The following is a 24,520-nucleotide window of genomic DNA, read 5'->3' as shown; positions in this document are numbered from 1 at the left end:
GGGATTTTCCTCGCATTTGATCGATACGGGAGGGGGGGAGAGACATTGAAAAAGACTGTATGTACCCCTAACTGTTCTGTATCTGCTCATGCCAAACTACAGTCGATAATAAAGTGTGTTAAAAAAAAATCATGCAAGGTAGAAGAAAAATCATGATTAAAAATAATACGATTTTCGTTTCCTGATGAATGCTCTTTAGACAGCACAGAAAATGTCAGCCTGAGCTGCAGCTTTTTACTTTTACAAGCCTTGCCAATGCAGAGCTAACCTGGCTCGAATAACAAGGTGACTATCACAAACACAGCCGCAAGAAAATAACATATGGGCTGCTTGTACCAGAATAGGGCATGCTTTACCTCCAAGGCAAAAGATATTGCACTCAGGTTTGATTAGCTTAAGATGGTGAATGCTACATCTCTGCCACCGCCCACGCAGCTGTTGAACCGATTGCTGCAGCACTTGAGAAGCTGCGAGGAGCTGTAGGATGAACGGTTGTGGAAGGGGCCTAGGCTGGACCAAAGTCGCAGCGTAATAACAGGAATAATCGTTCTAGGTGCATAGGCTCTTCAGGGAACCTTCAGGGTGAAGGCCAGAAGCTGAGCCTACCTTTGAGGAGAACTCTAATCTCTGAATTGAGCCCCACAGGCAACAGAGGTTGGCTATGATGGCAGCCATACTGAATAATCTGCAAATGTTCATTAGCGCAGTGACTTGCCCGGCTCCTCCAACTCCTCCTCCACCACCACCATAACTGGATACTGACTGCGCATAGGCAGAAGCACAAATGCAAGAGAGCCCTCATTATACTAGAGGGCAAAGAACCGTCTCGGAGTCTTGTGCCCTAATGTAGCGTTACTTAATCTGCTGTCCTCAACGTCTAATCAGGCGGTCCACGTCTGTTTAGAATGCAATAATATTAGCAGATTAATAAAGTATGTTTGCATAAGAAAACAAAACTCAACAATTATACCACTTTGTCTTAAAAAAACAAAAACAAACATTGAAAGGCTCCAACCTTCCCTTTAAAAATTAAAATGTCACATTCTGTACATTCAGTTGTTTGTGAATCAAATATTTTTTCCATAATTTGTGTAGTTTTATTGTACACTTTTATGTATTTTTGTATATTATTTTGCGTTTCAAATCCTAGAATGATTTTGGGCGTGGGTCTCCAGCTTCGAGTACTCTTTCAGTGGGGATGATAGAACTCAAAGGGTTAAGAACCCCTGCCTAACTTGATGGAAAGTGTGGCCACATTCTCCCAAGAATCGTAGAACAGCAGCCCTAAAGAACCCTCCACTACGCCTCTATAAACACTGCATCAGACAAAAAGAACAGCAAACAGTAGAGGGTCCCAATGCAAGTTATGAAAACCAAGAAGTCTCTGTCAACAGCAAGGAAGCAGAGTGAAAGATTCACTAAGTGAGTATAGAAAAGGGTGACAAGGTGGCGAATGCTCCCGGAGGCTAAGTATGAGGATTAAGCAGCAGAAAGTTAAAGGGTGCGATGCTCTCCTGACTGAAAGCATAGTGGATTTCAAGAAAGAGAGGTGGGAAAGGTCTGTTTTACTTCTGGAGCAATGCAATCCAGGACTTATACCATCGGTATGCAGGCAAGCAAGCTTTTTGCATGGACGAGTTGGAGTGTGTGAGGAAAGGTGTATACTTAATTGTAACAACTGACACATGGGACAGAGTAAACTGGGAAACAGAACAGCAGCTCCTATCAAGAGAAAAACCGAACAAGGCGTCAAACAACAGTGTGTATTACCCCCAGCTCTTTTTAATATGTTCATGTGTGACCTGGTACCAGCCCTGGATTTGGTTGTCAGGCATGTTTCAAAATTGGTGAATCAATCTAGAAGTACACTTCTGTATGCAGACGATGTAGTCCTAAGCCAAAAGGCGACGGAACTACAAAGATTAATTAATTCGCTAGATAAACACAGTACTTCAAAAGGATTAACAATAAACTTAGGAAAAACAAAAATCGTAATATTCTGCGGAAAAAAGAAAAAAATCTGGTGCTTGATTTCTAAATAACCGTCAGTTGATCAAATCAAATAAATATAATTATCTCGGATGTTGTTTGGATGATAGAGGAAGCCACCAAACACATCTTAACTCATTAAAACTAAAATCTGCTTTGCTACAATTTGCTTTTCAACCCATATTTAAGACCACAAAACAGTCCACTCTGGAACCATTGCCGAAAATAATTAACCGCATGCGCGCTAGCAGTTTTCCCGCTGCGCGCTGCGTTTTCGAAATTACCGCGTTACATAACGAGCTCAGCTCGTCATCAGCGTAGGGCACGTTACGCTCATGACGAGCTCAGCTCGTCATCCGCCCCGAAGGGGTTAATGCCACACTTATACCAAAGTTGGCATTTGGTACAGAGGCATTTCGTGGGAAACTACGTGCCTTTCTGAACAAAGCACAAAGCAGAATCTTCAGGTTCTTGTTTAAACTTCAATTCAACATCTCACCAGCCCAGATTAGGTTGGAATTCACACTGAACGATCAACATCTCAAACAGAAAGCTAACTTTTCGAAGTATACAGACTCAGCACGAGCAGCTAAATAAGCTTCTCTAAAAAATAAAATCTGGCTGGAAGTAGCATTCGCAAGTAGCCTTATGCCTCACAATCTTTGGTCAGAAGCATTTACAGAAGCCTTGGAGCTAAAAGGCACTGCCACTTTGTGGAACCTACACTTGCCTCACCAACAGTTCAAAGCAGCTCTAAACACAGAGGTTTAGATATCCTCTTTCATGACTGATCGCCTGAGTCTTATGAGAAGAAAGCATGCCGACCTTGCCATCGACAGTTCTGACCAAAGAGGGTATCAAGAGCACATCACTGAATCATTCTAGGCGTTTTACAAAATGAACTTCTGTCAGCTACGCATGGGAAGCTTGTCATCATTAGATCATCTGCCTCCCTGGGTGATTCAATCTGCCACCAATAAGTGCCGTTTATGCGTCTCAATCCAGGAGATGCAGTCACATCTTCTTTGTACCTGTCCCTCTTTAATCGAATAATGCAGAAGGTTTCCTTGTCAACCAAGGGACATGGTTGATCCAGGCAGCGGTTACATTTCTCCTGAATGAAGCCCATCTGCAAGTAATAGCTAGTCTTATAAAATACCTGAACAGAGTACATTAAGGACTAAGCCCTATCCTCCACTCGCTCAGATATCTAGCCTTTCTTCGTGTGGACATTACCTGAAGATCAAAAAGCATAACCTTTAGTCTCATGTTCCCTAAGCAAGTAAGAAGCAGTTTGATGCAGTTTGTGTTCCTGTCCTTGTCTCTCATCAGAACAGATTATTGTTTCCCTGTGTTGATATTACGTGCAGACCTAAGGTCCATGTATGTACAAAGTGGTCAGGCTGCTAGGTGAAGGTTGTCATTCGCATATGGTCGGCTTTTAGACTATTGTCAGTCACTCACTATTCTTGACAAAACCTCACTTATCCTGTCGCTTCAGCAATACAAAGTTTAGAGTTAGTTTAAGGTTTAATCACTAACTTGTTTTCAGTAAACTCACTTCTGAAATGCACACTCCTATTGTCAGGTTTGCACTAGGCTTAGCACTTTATTTTTTAAGACCATAGCACTTTACTCCAATTTTAGCCACTCTACATTGGTTCACTTCTAACACTAACTTCTTAAGTCGGACACTTTACTATTCTGTATATCTGCCATAATCTCAAGTCTTGACTGACCTGTCTTTTATCCTAGACACGCAGCTAGATATAATTAAATACTTTTTATTTTTGCCCTAAAAAGTCTACACCAAAACTGCTACATTGTTTAAAAATCTTTTACATCGAAATTAAGCCATGATATTGATGTCGAAGGTAAAAGTTAACTGCATTTTACATGTGCTCGCACATTGAGGCTCATCATGTTTTTTAACATTTGGTGACATGGACATCTCTCACCACCAACTCCAACAGAACTAACTTTAATGGACTTGAATGTCTAAATGAAGTATTTTTCAATCAATCAAACATTTTAACAATGAGAAATTTTTGTATTTGTAGTTGTTCAAGAGGTCTTACTCAAAACTAAATGTTTCCCTCCTGCCTCGCCCCTCTCTTGAACACCCTTTCCAAACCTCTCTAGGTTCTGGACTCAACCGGAGGGCGAAATGCAAAGAGAACAGACGTATATTCTAAAGGATATTGGGTAATATTGCAGATTAGAAAGAGACTGATGCTTCCTGGAAGAATACTCCTGGATAACTAACACGTTTAATTATATGGACATGCACCTTTTTTTTAATTCATGCCATAAAAAGATTTAAATAAAGAGGGGACGAGAATGGAACTACCAGAGGACAGGCATCAGACTTGGTGTTCAGTTTCTGGTGTAAGAAACCTCAGAAAGAACACATTTACTGTGTTTTTTCCCCAGAATGCAGGGTGAAATCTGCCACTTTTGCCCTTCTGTGGAGAATATGAATGCTTGTTGGGATTTAAGTACCATTATGTCACCCTTTGATTTATTGCCCTATTTATAAATTGTTTTGATATAGCTTCGTGTGCCTGGGCACTCAGAATATCTAGTTCCCTCCAGGCCATAAAAGAGACTACATCTGCCCTTGAACATCTGACACGGGCACACCCTCCCTGTGCCAATATTTTATCTCCCTTTACTTTTGCACTCTTTTACCAGGACCCCCTCTTTCAATCATGGGGCTGAAGTGGGCCCAAATGTATAGTAGACGCATGATAATACACTGCACTTAAATGCCAATATGCATGGTAATCGCAGTCTCTTAGATTGCGGCTTTCATGGTTCCGTTTTCTCTCCCTCACAAACATTCAGCCTATTTTCGTGAACAAAAAGATCTACTATTTAATTGATTGTAAAGGCAAATCAGGCCTTACGGGCATCAGAATGCTTGCCAAGCAGTACTGAAATAAGAGGAGTTGTTATGCTTCATTTAAATTTCTCATTTGTCTTTCATTAAGACCAGTTCTGTACACCATTCAGCATTTAAAAACAAATCAAAACTACTCCTGCATACCACTCATCATTTGAAAACAAATGATAAAATATATTTTTGTATAAGCAATAAAGAGACATTCATCCACAAACAAATGCAATTCTTTGTGCAATAATTGCAAATTACTCAATGTAGCGAAGTGGCGTTGGTATTGGTGTTAGAACTTCCATCGTTCTCAGATTCATATGGTCTGAGTTGCAGAGTGCAGTATCGGACTATGTTACACAGCAAGAGGTGCAGAGTGTGTTAATGGGACCAAAGCTTGCACAGCAACAGTTACAGAGTGTGGTATCAGACCATAGCTTGCACAGCAACAGTTGCAGAACAAGATTTGCAGAGTGTGGCATGTGACTATAGCTTTCACAGCAACAGTTGCAAAGCGTAGTATCAGACCATTGCTTGCACAGCAACAGTTGCAGAGTGTGGCATGTGACTATAGCTTGCACAGCAACAGTTGCAAAGTGTGGTATAAGACCACTGCTTGCAAAGCAACAGTTGCAGAACAAGATTTGCAGAGTGTGGCATGTGACTATAGCTTTCACAGCAACAGTTGCAAAGCGTAGTATCAGACCATTGCTTGCACAGCAACAGTTGCAGAGTGTGGCATGTGACTATAGCTTGCACAGCAACAGTTGCAAAGTGTGGTATCAGACCATTGCTTGCACAGCAACAGTTGCAGAGTGTGGCATGTGACTATAGCTTGCACAGCAACAGTTGCAAAGTGTGGTATCAGACCATTGCTTGCACAGCAACAGTTGCAATGTGTGGTATCAGACCATTGCTTGCACAGCAACAGTTGCAGAGTGTGGCATGTGACTATAGCTTGCACAGCAACAGTTGCAAAGTGTGGTATCAGACCATTGCTTGCACAGCAACAGTTGCAATGTGTGGTATCAGACCATAGCTTGCACAGCAACAGCTTAGGTTTAGAGAGCTAGGTAGGTGCATGCTCCACTGCATTAGGCAGTCACAGTTCCACAGATCGGTCTTTATCTCCATCAAATAAAGTGGGATTGTTGGTAAGTTGTCTGTGAGAAGCAGGGAAAGATACTAGGGAGAACATGTAGTCTATACTTCCTGTTGCACAACCTTCTTCTTTCACACTTGTGACAATACTAGAAACGTATTTTCCACAGGACAGGGTTCATCTTTAGGAATCATGGCCAAACCAAGGAAGTTAAACAGAGCTTTACAAACAAAGCTTTATCTCGTGAGCCGACATTCGTAGGGTTTAATCATGATTACTTAAAGCATGATGCGGAGTCTACATGGCTGTCTTGCAGATGACTCCTAAGGGGCCTGGCTCACAAAAGCAGCTGATGTCGCTGTGGCTCTCCAGTCACAAGTACAGAGGCCTCAGGAGATTACATCATGAAAACAAACTGACTGCTGAGCTGTCAAACCAGACCTAAACCAGCTATTGCAATGCCAATAGGACGACTTACAACTGAAAATGGCTCTTTTGGAGAGAAAAACACATATACACACACACACACACACACACACACACAATATAGCTATTCATTCACTCGGTGGTGCATCTTTCCATTCACGCCGTCACCCATTCACAATAAATCACATACACAAACTAAAGAAGCGTATTCAATGTAAATCTAAAGAAGAAATCATAGAAAAAAGAAAACTGCTACTGTATAAACTCAGCTGGCATGTGCCTTCAATTAAGAAGAAATACAAAAATTAAATATAGGAGCGAGAGCCAATCTTGGAGGGTATTTATTGTGTATAGTGGTTAATGGCTGTACTAAACCAAGATGACGGACAGATTGCTACTAAATCCGATAGTCATCTTGGAAGGGAAAACACTTTGGACAATACCCTTCAAGATGGCCACCCACTTTAGAATTAGTAGCCAAGTGGGAAGCGGTACACCACACAAGAAATGAGCAGTAAACGTGTAGCTCTGCAGCAATGTACTGAATCGCACCCACTATGCTATATGCTGGTATGGGCAGAAACAGAATGTGAATAACACTGAAACAAACTAGTGGCTAAAGTAGGCTGATACAAAGTTCCTCTATGTATGTATATTCATTTATTTGATTACAAGAGACTTGGAAATAGCTAAAGCTGCCAGACCCGAGGTAAAAAGTACGTTAGTAAAAGCTTAACCTACAATTACAATCACATAAATGTCCAGTTCAGAAAACAATATGCAACCCCTTCCAATTGGTCTAACAAGGATCCGCAAATGCACATTTTATCATTGGCTTGTCACCATAACCAACGTGGCCTACTGTATTTAGCATAAGCTTTGCCACAAAGCAAAAATAAGGCAAATGTGTCAAATTAAAAATATTTAAAGCATTACAGCTGGCAAAACAATATGCAACCTACCCTCAGCAGGTCTAACAAAGTTTCTCACACTGCAAATCTTCTACCACGAGTTTGACAGAGAGTGACCCACACCAAACCCTTACTTCTAATGGTAATCTGTGAAATTACATATAACGAAATAGCAGTGTAGAGGTTTTACCACAGTATAATACCAATCCCCCCCTAAATACCTGCTGATTTTTATATGTATGTTTCACAAAAACATAAGTTAGGTCAACTGATTTTGTGATCAGCTTTCTTAAACGTATCGGACATAACGTCTCCCAATGAACCAATCAGGACTACAGCCTGTCAGTGGCGTGTCATCATAAACACCTCAGATCTACTGTATGAAACAGTGGTTTTCCCAAAAGGCAGCCGTTTGCATACCGTCATAGAGTTACAAATATGTACAAAATTAGAGCAAAACAAACACCTTCTCTCCTTAATGGGCCTAATGGGAATTCTCACAGTGTAATTCTTGCATCAAAAGGGTTAATCAGAGTGGGTGCACAGCACCAAATCCTTGCCTACTTTGGTAATCTGTGAGATTCCATGCAATCACATACCCAAGTAAAGGCATTACGACACTGTGTAAAGAGTTCCCTTTTAAAAACCAACTGACTTTAACATATGCTTTTCACAATAAATAAGTCAAGGCTATTGACTCTGCCATAACTTTTGATATTAAATGATCCGACCCATGGCAGCTGACCGGTGGCATCACTGACGTATCGCCATACCAATTCAAGACTACTATATGCAGCATAAACTCTAGGATTAAGTGTAAAAACACACCTTCTGTCCTAACAAATGCTGTAGTTAAGGAAATCAACATGAAGAACGAGCCGAACAAAGCCCCTCTCTACTTGTTAATTTATTTATAAGGTACAGGCAACATGTTGCTCTGCTATCAAACCAGTTGACTATTTCCTTGAAAATCTGCTTTCCAGCAGTAGGTGGCAGCAGAGCGCCGTGCTATGATTTATAACTTCTTGTTTAACCCCCTCCAAAAGTCAGTCGTGGTGAGCTTGTTCTCTTTCAAAAGCAATCACCACGTTGTATGGATTTGCTTTCTCTGATGGAGCGCAGGCGATGGTATTTAAAACAAACTGACAGTCCATGAGACGGTGGGTGGGGAGAGAAATCGTTAACAGCGCGCACGCGCAGCAGAGAAAACGCCACAGTTTACATGTTATCGCTAGAAGTTAAACAGGCTTAAACAGCGGACAGGAGAGACGCAGGGTTCAAATAAACCAAACTGCCCGTGGCTTCGGGGAATGTTGTTTCATGCAAAGATATTGCAAGTGGGTTTAACAATGAACAATTTGATATGCAGAAGGGTAACACATGCTCTTCTTTTGTGGTAAGTGCATTTTGTTTACACTGTTTGGCACTGATTCATCTTGTCAGCACAAATATTCTTTAATAAATACATAAAAACATCTACTAACTATAAAACCTGTACCTAATTTCTATATTTCAGTCCAGTTGTGACATCACTAGTCACCTATAATAAGAAAATGCCGTAATCACTCTAAAGCAATCAAAGAGAGAACTAGACTTCCAGTTCCCTTATTTCCTAACATTATTCCCCTATGAAATTGGCAGTCATATCCCGATGTGTAATTACTGCATTGCAGGAACTCATCAGAGGAAAGCAAAGATTCTGAAGAGTCCCTTCTTTAAGTGACTTGTAGCAAGCAAATATATATATAGAATGTAGTTGTAAAAGTAAAAAGTTAACAGGGGGTGGGATTACGAGTAAATCAATTATATGGAATAAAACAACCCGCCCTTTCCTATACTTATGAAGATGTTGCAAGTCACCTTGGAGTTGTGTGACTTTATGAAGTAACTCTGTCTTTGACCTTATTCCTTTATCTCATTCCATACATATCTCTTGATAGACTCACATCATTATAATGTACTGCGGCTGGTATTTTATTCATGATCTACTTTATGAAAGACTGTGCCAACTGTATAAAATCCTATTTTTATGTTTGAGATAGTCTACTTTTGACATCAAAGTGCCTCTGCCAGAGCCAGCAAACCGTTTCAGATTACAAGTGTTTCAATGAATTATGCGATCGCCTTTCAATCCATTCTTCTGAACACTTTTACTAGTCATTACACTGCAAGACACTTCTGGCAATATTTTCAGATTTGCCATGCAAGGGTTCACTTTAAAAGCAAGAATCTATGTGCATATTACCATGCACTCTGTTGAAGTCACATTCAAAAGAGCTGTAAATCAAATTCAAATACCAGAAAATCATATTTCTTTCACAGTAAAATTCCACATTTACATTTCATATATGCAGCCATGCTAAATCTTTCATTAGAATATGAAGCACAGTGCCAAACGTAACAGAATTTTAGAGGAAGCTGAAGGTGTGTCCATAAATTAGAAGGAATACAATACCAGCTATTTAATGCTGTCTGGATATTGTAAATCACCTCTGAGGTTCAACATCTTACAAAGGAATTCGGGCCTCGACCTCATTGCACTGTGTCACCTCAGAACTCAGTGTCTTCGGTAGCCTTATAATGCGCACCATGTGGCATTTATCTGCTATATCATTGATAAAGTACCCTCATTTATCATTAACAACCACATTATCTGAGGGGTATGAAGGGAGGGTTGGGAGAAAGCTAGATCAAAAGAGGGGTAGGTTGGGAGCAAGCTAGATCAAAACAGGCTAACAAAGTTTGTAGGTCCCGGTGCAACACTGTAGTCACAAAGCATTGCTTTGCTGCCAACAAGGGCACTTGCATAAAGCTGTGTTCCCTAACGATGCCGCGGGGGCACCATGCATAAGAGACGCGCATTCATCCACATGAACAATGTTCAGCATGTGAGTGGGGGCTGTGCAGACCATTGACCATCCCCAGACAGAGGTCTGCACCACCATTACTGGGTCTGTGTCAGAATGCAGCCAGTGGTTTCAAAGGGATCAGCTACTATGCTGAGAACGGCCACCTCTGGCCACAGAGTGGATGTGGTTTACCCTAAGCCACACTGACCTGTGAATAGTTGATCCCTGTCTTGGAAAAGGCAGTGCCGTAGTAATGCATGGGCAAGCTGGGCAGTTGCCCGGGGGCCCCACCAGAATAGGGACACCGTGCAGACCAGAATTTAACACAAATTTTCCGTTAAAACATTTTTATTCCTGTGAGTGGTTGTGTAGGCAGGGCCCAGTGTACTGCTTTGCCCAGGGGCCTATAATGCTGTTAAGACGGCTCTGGGAAAAGGTATGGACTGCCACAGTCAGCAGATGCCACAAGGTAATATTAGAATGACAGCTAAAGCCCTTGTCGGGAATGCAGCATGACGCATCCTTCAGTAATCACAAAGTTATTTTCAATTTGTAAACTGGGTTCATGCAATGAATTGCAACAATGTCAATCTAGACATTATGAAGAATGACTAACTGATACAAAAATTGCTCTGCAGTAATCTATCCATAGTCGTATATTCAGTATCCTTCATTTAAAACATTTAAAACATTCCAAGCAGTGATTCAGGGTGTACTATCACAGTACTGAGTTTAAATATTGTTTTGCCAAACGAAGGGCACCATTACGATGGCGGGCGGACAAAGGCCGTCAGCCATTGTAACGGTATGCGGGGCCGCCCGCCAGGGATGAGGCAGCCCCGCTGTGCAGATTATGATGCGCCCGCCACACTGGCGGGCACATCCCACATATTTTACATTGCGGCGGAAGGTGCTGCAAGCAGCACCCGCTGCAATGTAAAAACTGCATGTTGTGCATTTGCATGCACAACGTAACAGGCACCGCGCCTGCCACCTTGTGCCTGCAAATGTCGAGGTGTACCATGGGTACCCCCCAAGTGAAACCCCCCCGCCCCCCAATACCCCAAGGGCCCGCAAAGGGCCCCAACACAAAAATACGCATGCCTTTCCATGGTGGCATCACCGCCATGGAAAGGATAATTGTCGCCATCATCATAATATGGATGGCGGTGTCTAGCAGACACCGCCACCATATTATGCATGTTTTCTGCCCGGTCAACGACTCGACCGGCAGAAAAGCGGCAGCAGGTATTTCCGTCCGTCACGGACCCCCTAGCCATCCTAATATGGCGTCTTTTGGGTATGGATGGCGGGCGGATCGCCCCCGCCGAGCCAGCGTTGGCTACCGCCGGCCCGGCGGGGGCGATCCGCCCGCCATCCTAACTGGGCACATCTACTACCACACTATTGTGAATACAAGTATATATAATATAAAATTACCATTCTTAACTGAACAATAAATATAGATCATCAAGGAACAAGGATACTGAGAATGGTCGGACAGAAGCTACTATATTAGGCATTTCCCTTACCTGGACTGATGCCCACACATGACTAATATATAATCTAACATGCTGTACGTATTCTGAGTAGATGAGTAACAAAGATGCTTTTTGTGGGAGAGCAATAAACTCTCCAATGTCCAACAGTCTAAAGCTGCTCCTCTGCATTTTCAAAGCCTTGATCCTTCTAGGCGTAACTCGGTCTTTACATTTATACAAGGTATCACAGCTTTAATCTTTTTAATTCATTGCTAATCATCAGTGTTCAATGCACATCCATGGACAAGACATTTCTGCTCCATTCATGAGTCCAGGAATCAAACACATCCTCCCCCTCTGTATCTATCTCTTCCAGGTTTGTGTGAAGTGGAGCTTCCAATGCCACCCTTTCGTCCTTCCTTTAGCATATTCTGAGTACACTACGGAGCATGTCCGTCCTCTCCATCTTTTGCGTAGCTTCCCCACTTTGCATTCAGTTAAATGACTCTCTTGCAGCAATGCAATTCGCGCCCTGATTCTTTCAAATATGAGAGTACCCTGGGCTTTTTTGGGTTGTCCTCAGGCTGCAGATGTTACAATATTAATTGCACTTCCCTTCTTCAGCATTTTCATGCCTCGGGACGACCTAACACCTGCAAAGTGCAATATATTATTTATGGTGCCCTAATATCCACTTGGCTTGGACTTCCATCAGTGGGCCAGCCACTAAGAGTATATTTCATCTAAAACGAGAACCGGTTCCCTTCCTGTATTTCCCCAATCTGGACAGCCACTTCTCAGCCACTTCTTATAAGTATCTTGATGTGCAGTCCACTAAATAATAGAACTTTCCTTTTTTACTTCAACATATTCTTCATGTCCTGTAAATGGCTCTGTAACGCTCTTCCCTACTACTTCCCTCTCCCCAACTCAGTTGGTCATCTTAATCCAACTCTACATGTAAACCAGAATCAAATTTGCAGGGGTGGTTCCCTTTCATCCATCTATGTTACGATCATCAATTTGCAGCCCCCACTAACTGCAAAATATAACTCTACAGGATGTATGCCAGTTAGTTCAGGCTTCATTTCAGGTTAGAAGATCCTAGGTGACAGGCATATTCTTTAGATGGCGGCAATACCACATTGTGAGGTTCTGCTCCCTACTTCGTTCTCACCTGTTCCGCCAGCATCTGCCGGGACCTGATGCCTTTCACTAACCTCTGCCTTTCTAGATTCTAGGGGGGACCACAGAGTTCAAAGAACCGCGGTCTGCCCCAACACTGTAGTCTATGCCCTCCTTTCATAAGCGCATTGGTAGTGCTAAGCAGCACTACCGACTGTAGCATGCAGAATATGCTGACCTCCTGCTGCCATTTTTTTCTTTGTTCTAGCCTTCTTGTCTCCTCTCACCGTCAGCTGCCTTATTTCTTTCTCCTCTGGCAGACGGCATTGGCAGCCAGCCCCAGTCGCAACATCCACTTCTGCTGCTCCTCAGTCACACTCCGGGCCTCTGCCCCTTTCCCGCAAGTGGGCTTGAGAGGCTTTTTACCTCTCGGATCTGCCTCCCGATGCCATCAACTTACAAGAAGTAGGCTTGTCTTTCGCCAAGGCGCAAAAACATTTTTCGGGGAGTCTCTATCCAGCAGAAGCTATGCCATTCACCTTTGCATCGCTTTATTTTAGCCACCATCGCAAGCACTTGAAAATTTCATGAGGATGTGGTCAGGATTTTGGGCAATTATAGAGAGGGTGTGGGGAGCCCCTCTAATGTGACAATTTCACCACTTGCTTTGCCACAGCCCCTGCAGACGTATCACTACGATTATATATTAGCATGTATCCGAAGTAATGTTAAATCAAAATTTTTACATCGACTTGTAAATCCATTTTAAGCCCCAATAAGCTGCAATAGCCTGTAATACAGGAGACATTGATGATTCTGAATTAGAAAACAACAGACGCATGTCATCTGCATGTGTGAGAGTTTATACTCATCATTTAGTGAGTGATGTCTTCAATGACTGGGGCACCTCTTACCTCAGATATTAATAGTTCAACTGCTATGTCAATGGGGACAGAAGATAGGGGAAAGTCTCGACCTCTTTGCAACATAAACCAGGTCAATTGCATCTGATAAGCTAAGAAATGTGCATGAGTGTCAGCAAAAAATGATGGTACCTGTTAAATAAAAGTTGTGAGAAAACACGCCAGATAACAATATCAAATGTTTTTTCCCCAATCAAAAATGATGGTGGTCGTGGGTATGTCACCACTCGAGTACACTCTATTATTTATTTATTTTTGTCCTCATTCTCTACCCAACTTGCTCCAATCTACCCTAAAGGCATCCGCACACTGACTCAGCGTACTGGATATGTAGGCATATGAAAGTGGGGGCCCTTGCCTACCAGTGTAAAAGGATACTCGAGAGCCTATATGGAGCATTCCAGGGTGCCTCTTTACCGGGCTTACCAAGCCTTGTCGCACTCAACAATACACTACCACAGGGGCGCAGCCTGATGGCGCCGGGAGTGTCTACAGAGTAGCAGGGCAGCATAATCATAGGACAATTTCAGGGGGGGAAAAACATGCCGCCACTAACTCTGGGTCGTCCCCCATTTCAAAAGATTCCAGAAGGCTCGCTTGTTTTGGCTGCCTGTTCTAATAAGATCTAAGCTAGAGACTTTTAACACCGATGACTGCCAATCCGAGAAAGAGGGAGGTAAGGGTTCCGTCCATTTTTTACAAATTTCTCTTCTGGCCAACAGGATGGCATAAAAAAGAAGTTGTTTAGCGGGGCCCATCACACCCTCCACCTAGCCGAAAATAATCAGTGGTAGATTGATAGTGATAGGGCACCCAAGGGATATTGGCAGTGTTTTACCAATGGAGTCCCAAAAAAAAGGAGAGGGCAGGGCATTCAAAAAACATGTGAATGTCAAGAGGCAGCTTTCGTCCCACACCTCATGCAGCACACCGGGGACCCTTTGAGATTCTTGATAGTCTCTGGGGTGAAAAATAGGCCCTGTGAATAGTAAACAGGCGATTCCTTCGGAGCCATGCTGGTTTAACTACCTCCCACAGAGTCTTACAGGAGTTTATCCACAGATGTTCACTGTCATGATCCAGAAGGGAACTGCCCCAGAGATTGTTGGCCAGTTCAAATTCGCCATCTACCTCTTCCAATATAGCTTGATACCAAAAAGAAACGTCCTTCCTTCCTGGAACTTTGTTAACAAGCTGATGTTCCAAATAGTTACCCCCTCCAATTTGGTATTTGCTCTGGGTAGATTTCTGTGACTGGGCCCAACTGTCAATCTGTGAGTATTTAAACTTGGAGAGGCCTATACCCACTCTGACTCTAAGAGACTCCCATGAAACTAAAGTTCTTCCACAAACAGATCTCCCCAGACCTCAATCCCAGCTTCTCTCCGGGGTAGGACCAGCCTATCTTTAAGCCATCCCGGGTCTCCTGGCGTATTCCACAAAGGGGCCATGCTAGAAAAATATCCTAGCGCTACTGAGCATCTCAACTTAGCCCATGTTTTAGCTAATCCCTGTAAAACCTTTAGCTGAATTTTTTTGTAGAATTTAGGATCGCCAAATTTAAACAGAAATCCCCCCTCTGGTAACCTAGCACCTCTAAGCATAGCCAAGAACATGCCGCCGGCCCCAGTGTTAGTAGGCATTTTCAATAGCATGCGAGAATGAGAGAGTTGGAAAGCCCAGGCGTACATCTGGAGATCTGGAGCAGCTAGGCCTCCCTTTTCCCTCCGCCACCTTAGTTTTTTCCAGGCGATCCTACGCGAGTGATAGGCCCAAAAAAAATGAATTGTCACTCTGCAGCTTAACTAAAGAAGCGTTCTCAAAGTAAAGGGAAATGGTATTGAAAAGAAACGTAATTTTAGGCAAAATTGACATTTTGACTAAATTCACCCTTCCTAAAATAGACATGGGTATTTGAGCCCATACTCGCATAAGATTTCGGCACTCCCTCGTCACATCTGAGAAATTGGTTTCAACAATCTTCCTTACACCCTTAACGGATGCTGATTCCAAGATATCTCATTTTAGAGCTAAGCTGCAGCCCTTGCTGAATCTCACCCATATTCCAAGCCGTAATATCGGTTTTGGAGGCATTTATTTCATACCGGAAACCTCTCCGAATTCCAGGGCTAAATTGACAACCGATGGAAGATCTGTATGCAGGTCAGAAGAAAAAAACAGAATGTCATCTGCATACACGGCTACCTTCCTCTCCAACTTCCATACCTAAACTGCTTGATGTTAAAATCATTCCTCAACCTTTGGGTGAAGGGCTCGATATACAAGTCGAATAGGAGAGGGGATAGAGGGCAGCCCTGACGAGTACTCCTTGTAATCTTAAAGGGGTCAGAAAAAGTACCGTTCACCAGAAGGCTTGCGGAAGGATTCTGATATATCAACCCAACAGCTTGGCAAAACTTTCCCCGATCTTGAACTTACCCAGGACCCCCGACAGGTATAACCAATTTATCCTGTCGAAGGCCTTGGTAGCATCAAGAGCCAGTACTCCCAGTGGGAGAGATTGAGTAGATGCAATATCGATAGCACCGATCAAGTCGTACGTTAAGTCTGAAAGCTGTCGACCCTAACAAAGCCCCTCTGATCCTGATGCAAGATGTCTCCAGCTACTCGCCCCAGTCTTGGGGCCATAACAGAAGCGAAGATTTTATAATCAGCATTCAGGATAGATATTGGCCTGTAGGACCCACAACTAGATGCAGCTTTGCCAGGTTTTAAAATCAGAGGTATAGATGCATTGTCCCACGAGGCTGGAGGGGCTACCCCCTCCTGAAGTATCTGATTGAAAAGAGCGGTCAAAATAGGAACAATTTCCTTGCCTAGGATTCTATAAATTTCCGAGGGAAGGCCATCAGGACCTGCCGCCTTCCCCTTTTTACAGCTCACAATAGCTTTATTGACCTCTTCCTGTGTAATGGGCTGGTTGAGATAACGTTGTTGTTCTGTGGTTAAGGAAGGCAATACGACCTCATTCAGCCAGATCTCAATACTAGAATGGTCAATACATTTATCCTCATTATATATGTCTTGAAAGAAAGACTGAAAAACCCTACGTATATCTTCATCTGATGTGAACGTTAGGTTACCTTGCGTGATTGATCCAATATAGTTTCTAGCTTGATCGGACTTTGTTTTCCCGGCGAGGAGCTTGCCTGCCCCTTCGCCATGCTCAAAATGAGCAATTTTACTCGCCTCCCACCTGCGAAATAACCGTGTATTTAAAACTGTTTCCAGCTGTCCTTTCAAACTCATCAACTTGTTTTGTAGCTCTTGAGATGTTCATGGGGAGGTACCATTGGAGCGATCTAATTCCGATTGCAACCCTTTTATTCCAGCCTCAATAGTTGAAACCTCCTCTCTGTATCTTTTTTTTCCTGTAACTAGCCCTGCTGGTAATTTGGCCATGTAGAAAAGCTTTATAGGTATCCCATATGCACGCTATTGAGGCAGAAGCTATGTTCACTTTCATGAACCATTCTGTCTCCAAAATCAAAGATGAGATCACTTCGTCCTCCAAAAGTAGTGAGCGATCAAAGGACCATGACCTAGGAAAACTAGGAACTGTGCCCTCCACTTCCAGCCAGACTGCAGAATAATCAGATAAATGAGAGGGGAGATACGAGATGTTCTTGACTATAACTTTCAATGAGTGACTAACCAATATAAAATTGATCCTAGACTGATGCAGATATTTGTAGTGATGAAGGTTCGTTGGGGTAGATTCTAGTCCATAGTGCAGCTCTAAAATTCTGTTGATGCCCTGAGTGAATGTAGCTCTTTGTCCAGTCAAGGGTTGTGATTCGTAGATATTAAGGGTTATTACCTTAAACAGTTTTTTCTTTTCTTTTTTCTCTTTTCCCTCATTCACGGTCTCTTAGAGCCAGAGGATAAATAGTGCTTATGAAATTGGTATCCAGTTATTTCTGACTTTCAAATGGAATGAAAAGTTAGCATTCTTTTTCATATTTCCTATTTTCTTTTTTGTTTTCACTTTTGGGAGTGTGGGTTAGCGGGAGTCCTTGGGGTGCAATTCTCTGGACTTCGTCCGGATAATTGGGGCAAGGGTTCCCCAGTGGGGGGGGCGGGGGGGTTGGGTAGGCAAGGGCACGGGGAACAGGAGTGGGTGTTGCAGGGGATTGTGTTTTTTTTAAATTCCTCATTCTCCTCATAGCAATCTTCTTTTTTTCAGAATGACTTCTGTTTCTAATTTGTCTGGACTGAATAGGCTGATGGGGATTCTTAGCCAAAATTCGGTACAATGGAGTGGAGGCTACTTTGGTTATGACTAGACTACAGATTCTCTCCTGGAACGTCAATGGCCTGCGTACTAGACCTAGAAGACATAAGATTTTACAATATTGCGAGATTCCAGTGCGCAGGTTATTGTCCTCCAGGAGACCCATTTATTAGAACCAGAGATGATCGCACTTGCCGGGAAGAATAGATGGATTGATTTCATAGTTAGTCCAACTCAGACTGTGAATATTAGGAGGGTTGTGATCCTTTTTAAGAAAACAGCAAAGGCCCGGCTCCTATCACAATTGGTTGACCCAGGTGGCAGATGGGTCATTGTGAATGTCAACATTTTGGGGGCGCAGACTACTATTGTCGGGTATTATGGTCCTAACCAAGATGACCCTTCTTCTCTTAAAACTATCTTTTCTCATCTACTAGAGTTTCCGGAACCAACTATCCTAGCAGGGGACTTCAATATTGTCTTGGATCTATTCCTAGATAAATCATCTAACAGCCACGCGTTGGTCCCCTCTAAAACCTGGGTCTTTTTACTTGAAGCTATGAGGCAATATGCTGATTCTGATATTTAAAGGTTAAGATCAGGCCAACAATCAGGATTTCGTTTCGTAACATCATTTAGCGATTCATTGCTGCAATTACAATAAGATCATCAAACCAAAGCACACTTCTGAGTGGTTTATCAGTTCAAGTAATATTTTCCTATCCTAATTATGCAATCATGTTAGAACTTTGAAGCCTGTATTATTAAGGGAAAAGTGTCCATAGTTTTTCGACATCATTAATATCCCCACCTATCTTTGCAATTAAAACTTTCAGAACAGAGCATATTGAATTTGGTGTATTACCATTTTGTATCATTTCTGCATGTCCTTTGATCAGCAAGGCAACTAACATTTCCCGTATTTTCCTGTAAAATTGTATAGTGAATTTTTCTAAATCTGGGACTTTGTCTATTTTGCTGTAACTGGAATCATGGTAACATTTCTTGTACTGGAGTCACATCAAATAACATTTTGGGAAAGATTGCATTTATGCCCTGAAAGGAATCCGTACCAATTTCCTTTAAACAAATATACAAAGTAGAGATTTTGAAAATTCAATATTTTTTGTATTTATTTGTTTAGATGTTGAACGTTGTATACATTTGTTTTCCATTAGATACAATTTAGGAGATTATTGGTAACGTTATACACAAATTGCTTATATAGTTTTGAAGGCAGTGTATTATATCTAAAGCAGTCTATTTATCTAAATGTACTATAATAAGTATCATAAAGTAATTATGTGTGTAAGATATGCCTTAATGTACTGCACAACGTTGTTTGCATATGATTATGCTTGGTTAAATGTAAAGTTAAATAAAGAAGTTTAGTCATGATCTTAATTACTCTCTCTACACAGGATTCCAGCAAGCAAGGATATACAATTTTAGTCATTTTGAACTACTTATTAGAGTGCCTATGATCCAGACAATTAGATCCTACAGAAGGAAATCCTGAAGTTTTATCCAGAGTGTTTTTTTTCCACTCTGCTTTGAAGCGACTGCTCGAAATCTAGGCATTTTAGGTCAATCTAGTTGAAGGCTTAGCAGGTAGTTTGCAAGATACCTAACTTGGGACTTTATTTCCACATCTGAGAAGCAAGGGGGGGCACTTGATACATAGAAAAACTTTGCATGAACCCCCTAGTAGTCTGTTCATAATCTAGAATCACCGCACTCTTGTCCTCCTTTTTTAGCTGATCAGAACTGAAGCACAAGAGCCAGAAATGCTATAGTACTGTTAGCTTCACATTTACTGAATAGTTAGTGCTGTCGAGCCAAAGCGTCCCAATTGATGCACTGCAAAAATTGGATATTTAGGATTTATTTTACACCTAATACTAGGAACTAATTCCATTGCACATTAATTCTACTACTGTATTCAAGGTGCACTGCTTTCTACAGTTGCCTTCTTCAGAAATTAGTTTCAAGTACAGCACAACCTATGTACAGCATGTTGGGTTTGAATCAATTACTCTAAGAACAGCTTTGCCCCCCCAAAAAAGATGCATACTATTAGTCCATCCAAGACGAACAAGCAATGTTTAACTACTTGGTTTCAATTATGAAAGACAATATATCTCCCAGGAAGAGATAAATAAAACAAATCAATAAGATCCTGCCATTGTGCATTGTTTCCTTGCGGCATCTGTTCGCCTGCTTTCTCTTACCTCTGGAGTCCCTGAAGTCGACATGGTTGGGCGAATAGTGCTTGCAGAGCCGCTCCATAATCTGCTTGTAGTGCATTAATCGGTGAAGCGGGCGCAGGAAGAAGGTGTTAAGAGGTAGGTAGCAGACCTTCTGCAACTCAAAGTCTCGGCAAAGAGTCTCCAGCTTGCGAGAATTGCGAATCCCGCTTTCCAGCTCCACAATAACCTCGTTGTGCTTCTGTAGGTGAACCGTCAATTGCTGCACGGAAAGAGCGGACAAATGTAAAGAAGGAAAGAAATATGACTGAGCACAGAACCTCTGCTGGACTCAGTCAATGCCTGATTTTAAGGTATTTCACAAACCTATATCATCTTTGTAGCCATACCATAGTATGTACCTCTGCAGGAAATTAAACTATCCTAACTCAGACAGCGGTTCCAGCAGCGTAAAATTAAACAACGGGAAAAAAGGTTAAAAAAACTAATGATTCCAGAAAGACTTGGAATCCATTGCTAATGACCCAATTATAAATTGTATTCACGTATTTGTGCATAACTTTATACCTCTAAACATTTCTAAGACCATAAGCAGTTTTATTCAACTTCGTCAAAACCTCAAAATGAAGTTGAACTGAGACTATCAAAACCCTGTGCACATTCGGTCTTTATCAAGAGGGTTGTACTATCACAAACAGCCCATAATCAATTGTTAGAAAGAGCTAAAACTAAAGTACAAAGGCTTGTAATACAAATATAGAGCTTCTGACATCATATGACAAATCGGACCTACCAGTCAGCTTTGTATTGTGTCACTGCTCAGAGCGTAATGTTCCTCTTTCTACTCAACTACTGCTGCTCTTCCTCATTCTTTGACCCATTCTGTTTTTTTATGAATTTATTTACATTTTTTTGCCCACACCACCACTGCTGAAATACTTGGACTGCAAAATGGCATCTGACTGTAATCAACCAGACAAAGGCCATTGTTCAAACAGGCGGAGGCAGGGATTCTCCATCGGCTTTCAATGCTCAATGCTCAACTTCTTTGAACCTCAAAAACTGGAAGAAGAGTGCCAGACAATGTGGATGAGGAAGCAGGTGTGAGAAAGGTTGGGAATCAAAAGTGAGTGCTAAGGTTTTTTCCAGTAGGGATTTCCTGTTTCCCCTTTTATTGTACAAGAGGCATTTAATTTTCCTATGAGGGATTTTTGCATAATTGCTAACAGGTCACATGAAAGTAAATACAAGCTCCTGTAAATGCTTCGGTACGAAGGCATAAAAGTCAATGACTGAACTCGGTGGCACAAAAATTTGAAGGATCACCCAGGGGTTTACCTTGGGAAAAAAAGCCCCAATCTGGTAGCACGGTCTATGACCCTCTTTTTGGTGGTGGTCTTGATGGAAATGTTAAACATTGTGATAAGCCACACGATAGGTTGGTACAGTTGGCTGAAGGGGTCTAGTAATCTTTAAGTGCATGGTCCTTGCAGCCAGAGTAAGGTCTCCGAAGTTCCTTTCGGCTAGGTCTGTACTATACAAAGAGTGCACACATACACCTTTCAGTCAGTGAGCGTGGAGGGTCTTCAAGGTTATTCCAGTAGATTGTTCTGTTTCTTTGGAGTCCTTCCACCTCATTCTGCTGTTTCAAACTGGTGTGACAGACCACAAGGATACTTCTCATCTCAAGCTCCTAGTTGGGTGTGTTGAGGGGCAAATTTATGCAGCTAGAGCCCTGCCATGGGGGCCTTATTATTTTTAAACCAGGATTTGAACTGAGTCCACATAAGTCAGTTGATTGAATTTAAAGCATGTGCTATGGGCCTCATTTGTTATGTTTGAGGCACACATTTCAGTGTGGCTTTACAGCCTCGTCAGGGTGGTAAGAACAATAAAATGCAATTCTCACCAGTTTTTGGATCTGCATTTTGGGCTATCACATGTTCTGGATCTTTATAGTCTAAAGGGTGACCGGACCAGTGAACTAATTAACTCTGCCTGGTAATTGCTTTGGAGCAGTGGGAATACCTTTCTTAACATTTTCATCTGAAATAGGATTTCCTTTACTAAAGAGTTCACCTGAGATATGCAAGAGAACTCCAGGTCACACAGGCATCCAGACAATGAAACTCTAAACAAGGAAAAGGTCATGACCCATGAAACATGGCCTTGTGAACAAAATGATGCTGCTAGATCGAAGGTAACCAAAAGTATATGTTTTATGTTCAGAAAGAGGATGTTGTACATCATGAAGATATATATATATATATATATATATATATATATATATATATATATAATCTATATCTATATATCTATATCTATATATCTATATATATATATATAGTCCATAAATTCTTTGACAGGAACCAGATATACCATCACGTCAGGTATGAGCTATGTGTCCTTCAGCATAATTCTGAAAGTGTAAGTGATCACAAGGAGTGACCCGGGCAAAGGACGCGTATCCAGGTTGAACAACAAGGTCAAGAGAAAAAGTATTCCAGAAGCATTCAGCGTCTTAACCCGAATAGGATTGCTGCATGCCTAATCAAAGCTGTTGAATGTTATTGGTTAAAAATGATTGGCTCCATGCCAGAAAGGTCCTCGAAACTCGCCTATCTTCTATAAAGAACATGTTAAGGTATATAAAAAAAAAAGTTGCCAAGTAGTAAGTGAGGACTTTAAAGGATTTGTCTTTTTTATACTGCGGCATGAATTTAAGAGGCTTGCCTGGGACCTGCAAATCTGGGTTTGGGCTGTTCGCATACAAAGAAAGGACGAGAGACGGCTGGTCCAGTCATTTGGTTCAAATCCAGCTGCACGTCATTGCTGCAACTCACTTCAGATGGTACGGTGGTGCAGGACTCGCCAGGCTGGTACCTGCTTTTTAAACTTTTAAAGAAGTACCAGCCACATGGCTAGCCAAGAATGGGCTTTAAGGACTTAAACATACTATGAAGCGCTTTACTCGGCCTGACACATGAGAGTATACAAAAACACTGCTATGAATCTTGCTAGAACAGTTATTTATTACTACAAATTAAAATATTAAACAATTACAAATTATGTCAATCTTAACAAAAACACTGAATGCCAAATCTCTTCAAAATCCTGTCCCATGTCTGGTGGTAAAAAAATTGTTCATCTGCCTTGCATCTCCCTCCACTGACAATTATATATACATTTACGTTAACTTGTAACACTCAGTCCTTCAGGCTGTTATCCACTAAAACGATGCATGGTTGTCAACGCCTTTATCTAGCAAGATCAGTTTTTGGGTCGTATGCTGATTTAAGCCTTCCTGCCTACTAGTTACAATCGATGCTCCACCTCAGGAAAATGATTAAAACTCAGAGGTGGTAAGGAAGGAGAATTGCACTACTCAATGCTCCATGGGATACCAATGGGGGAGAAAACAGTTCCCAAGGCAGCTCGCCCTTTAACCATAGCAAAATGTACACTTCTCAGACCATCTCACCTACCTTCATGCTTTGAATGTTCTTCAGCATGACATCACCGATTCTTTGGTAATCTCCTTTAATGTGGGCATTGGATCGTCCTTCCCTATAAGAAGCACAATCGATTAGAACAATTTCAAATAATTCATAAGCAAATAAACTACCAAAGGGAAGATGAACAAGCAACATACAGTGGGGCTTAGAAACAGGAATATCTGAACATAGGTAAACTGGAAATCACAGCCTTTCAACTTGGACACAAGTTCTGAGCTGTATAGTTTTTTTTGGTTTGCAGGGCCTGCCAAGTATCTCAATGAAACTCTAAAGACTGGACAGGGCCCACAAACCAAGTCAGCCCCCACAATGCACCTGGCCAAATCCTTAAAAATTCACTGGACGCACTCCAGGATGACGGCTCTTGGTGGAGATGATGCAGATGGGCTCTGTTAACCTGTTGCTTGCAAGGAGTACACTCCTTAATCCTTCTTGAAGGAAGGCACAACCCCAAGGCTGTAGTACCAGGTTGTGCAGCAGGTGCAGTTACCCAGGGTGCAGGCCTTTGGGTGCAGATCCAGCTCCAGAAGGGCAGTCCTCCTTCTCCTTGAAGACTAGGCAGCTCTCACATATTTCTTAAGTGTTCTGAGGCAACAAGCAGGGGGGGGGGGGGGCAACACTGTCCAATGAGATGCAGGATGTCACCCAAAAGCAGGACAATTGCCTCTAAAGTGTGGCCTCTTCTTATCCCACAAAGCACTGCACTTCCAAAATCCAACATGGATGACTTCTCTCCAGAGGAATAAGAACTAGATAAACCAACCCACAGTGTGGCTCATTTCCATTAGCTCTCCTCCCATTACCTCTGCAAATCCTTGTCCTAAGCCTGCCATCCGGCTGGGAC

General features: G+C 42.1%; 1 protein-coding gene across 4 annotated transcripts in view; it reads right to left on the bottom strand.

Annotated features, from left to right (window-relative positions):
* Positions 1 to 24,520, bottom strand: part of FARP1 (FERM, ARH/RhoGEF and pleckstrin domain protein 1) — a 543,186-nt gene that overhangs the window by 82,435 nt on the left and 436,231 nt on the right. For all 4 annotated transcript variants that reach the window (XM_078657512.1, XM_078657514.1, XM_078657515.1 and 1 more), the window contains exons 17-18: positions 23,647 to 23,728; positions 20,186 to 20,423 (exon numbers count right to left, since the gene is read on the bottom strand). In XM_078657512.1, coding sequence (XP_078513638.1) covers positions 20,186 to 20,423; positions 23,647 to 23,728 — 320 coding nt within the window. The remainder of the gene's footprint in view (positions 1 to 20,185; positions 20,424 to 23,646; positions 23,729 to 24,520) is intronic.

This window comes from Lissotriton helveticus, chromosome 8 (genome assembly GCF_964261635.1).
Source record: "Lissotriton helveticus chromosome 8, aLisHel1.1, whole genome shotgun sequence".
Classification (NCBI taxonomy): Eukaryota; Metazoa; Chordata; class Amphibia; order Caudata; family Salamandridae; genus Lissotriton; species Lissotriton helveticus.
Note: the sequence above shows the minus strand (reverse complement) of the source record. Positions and strands in the feature narration are given on the sequence as shown.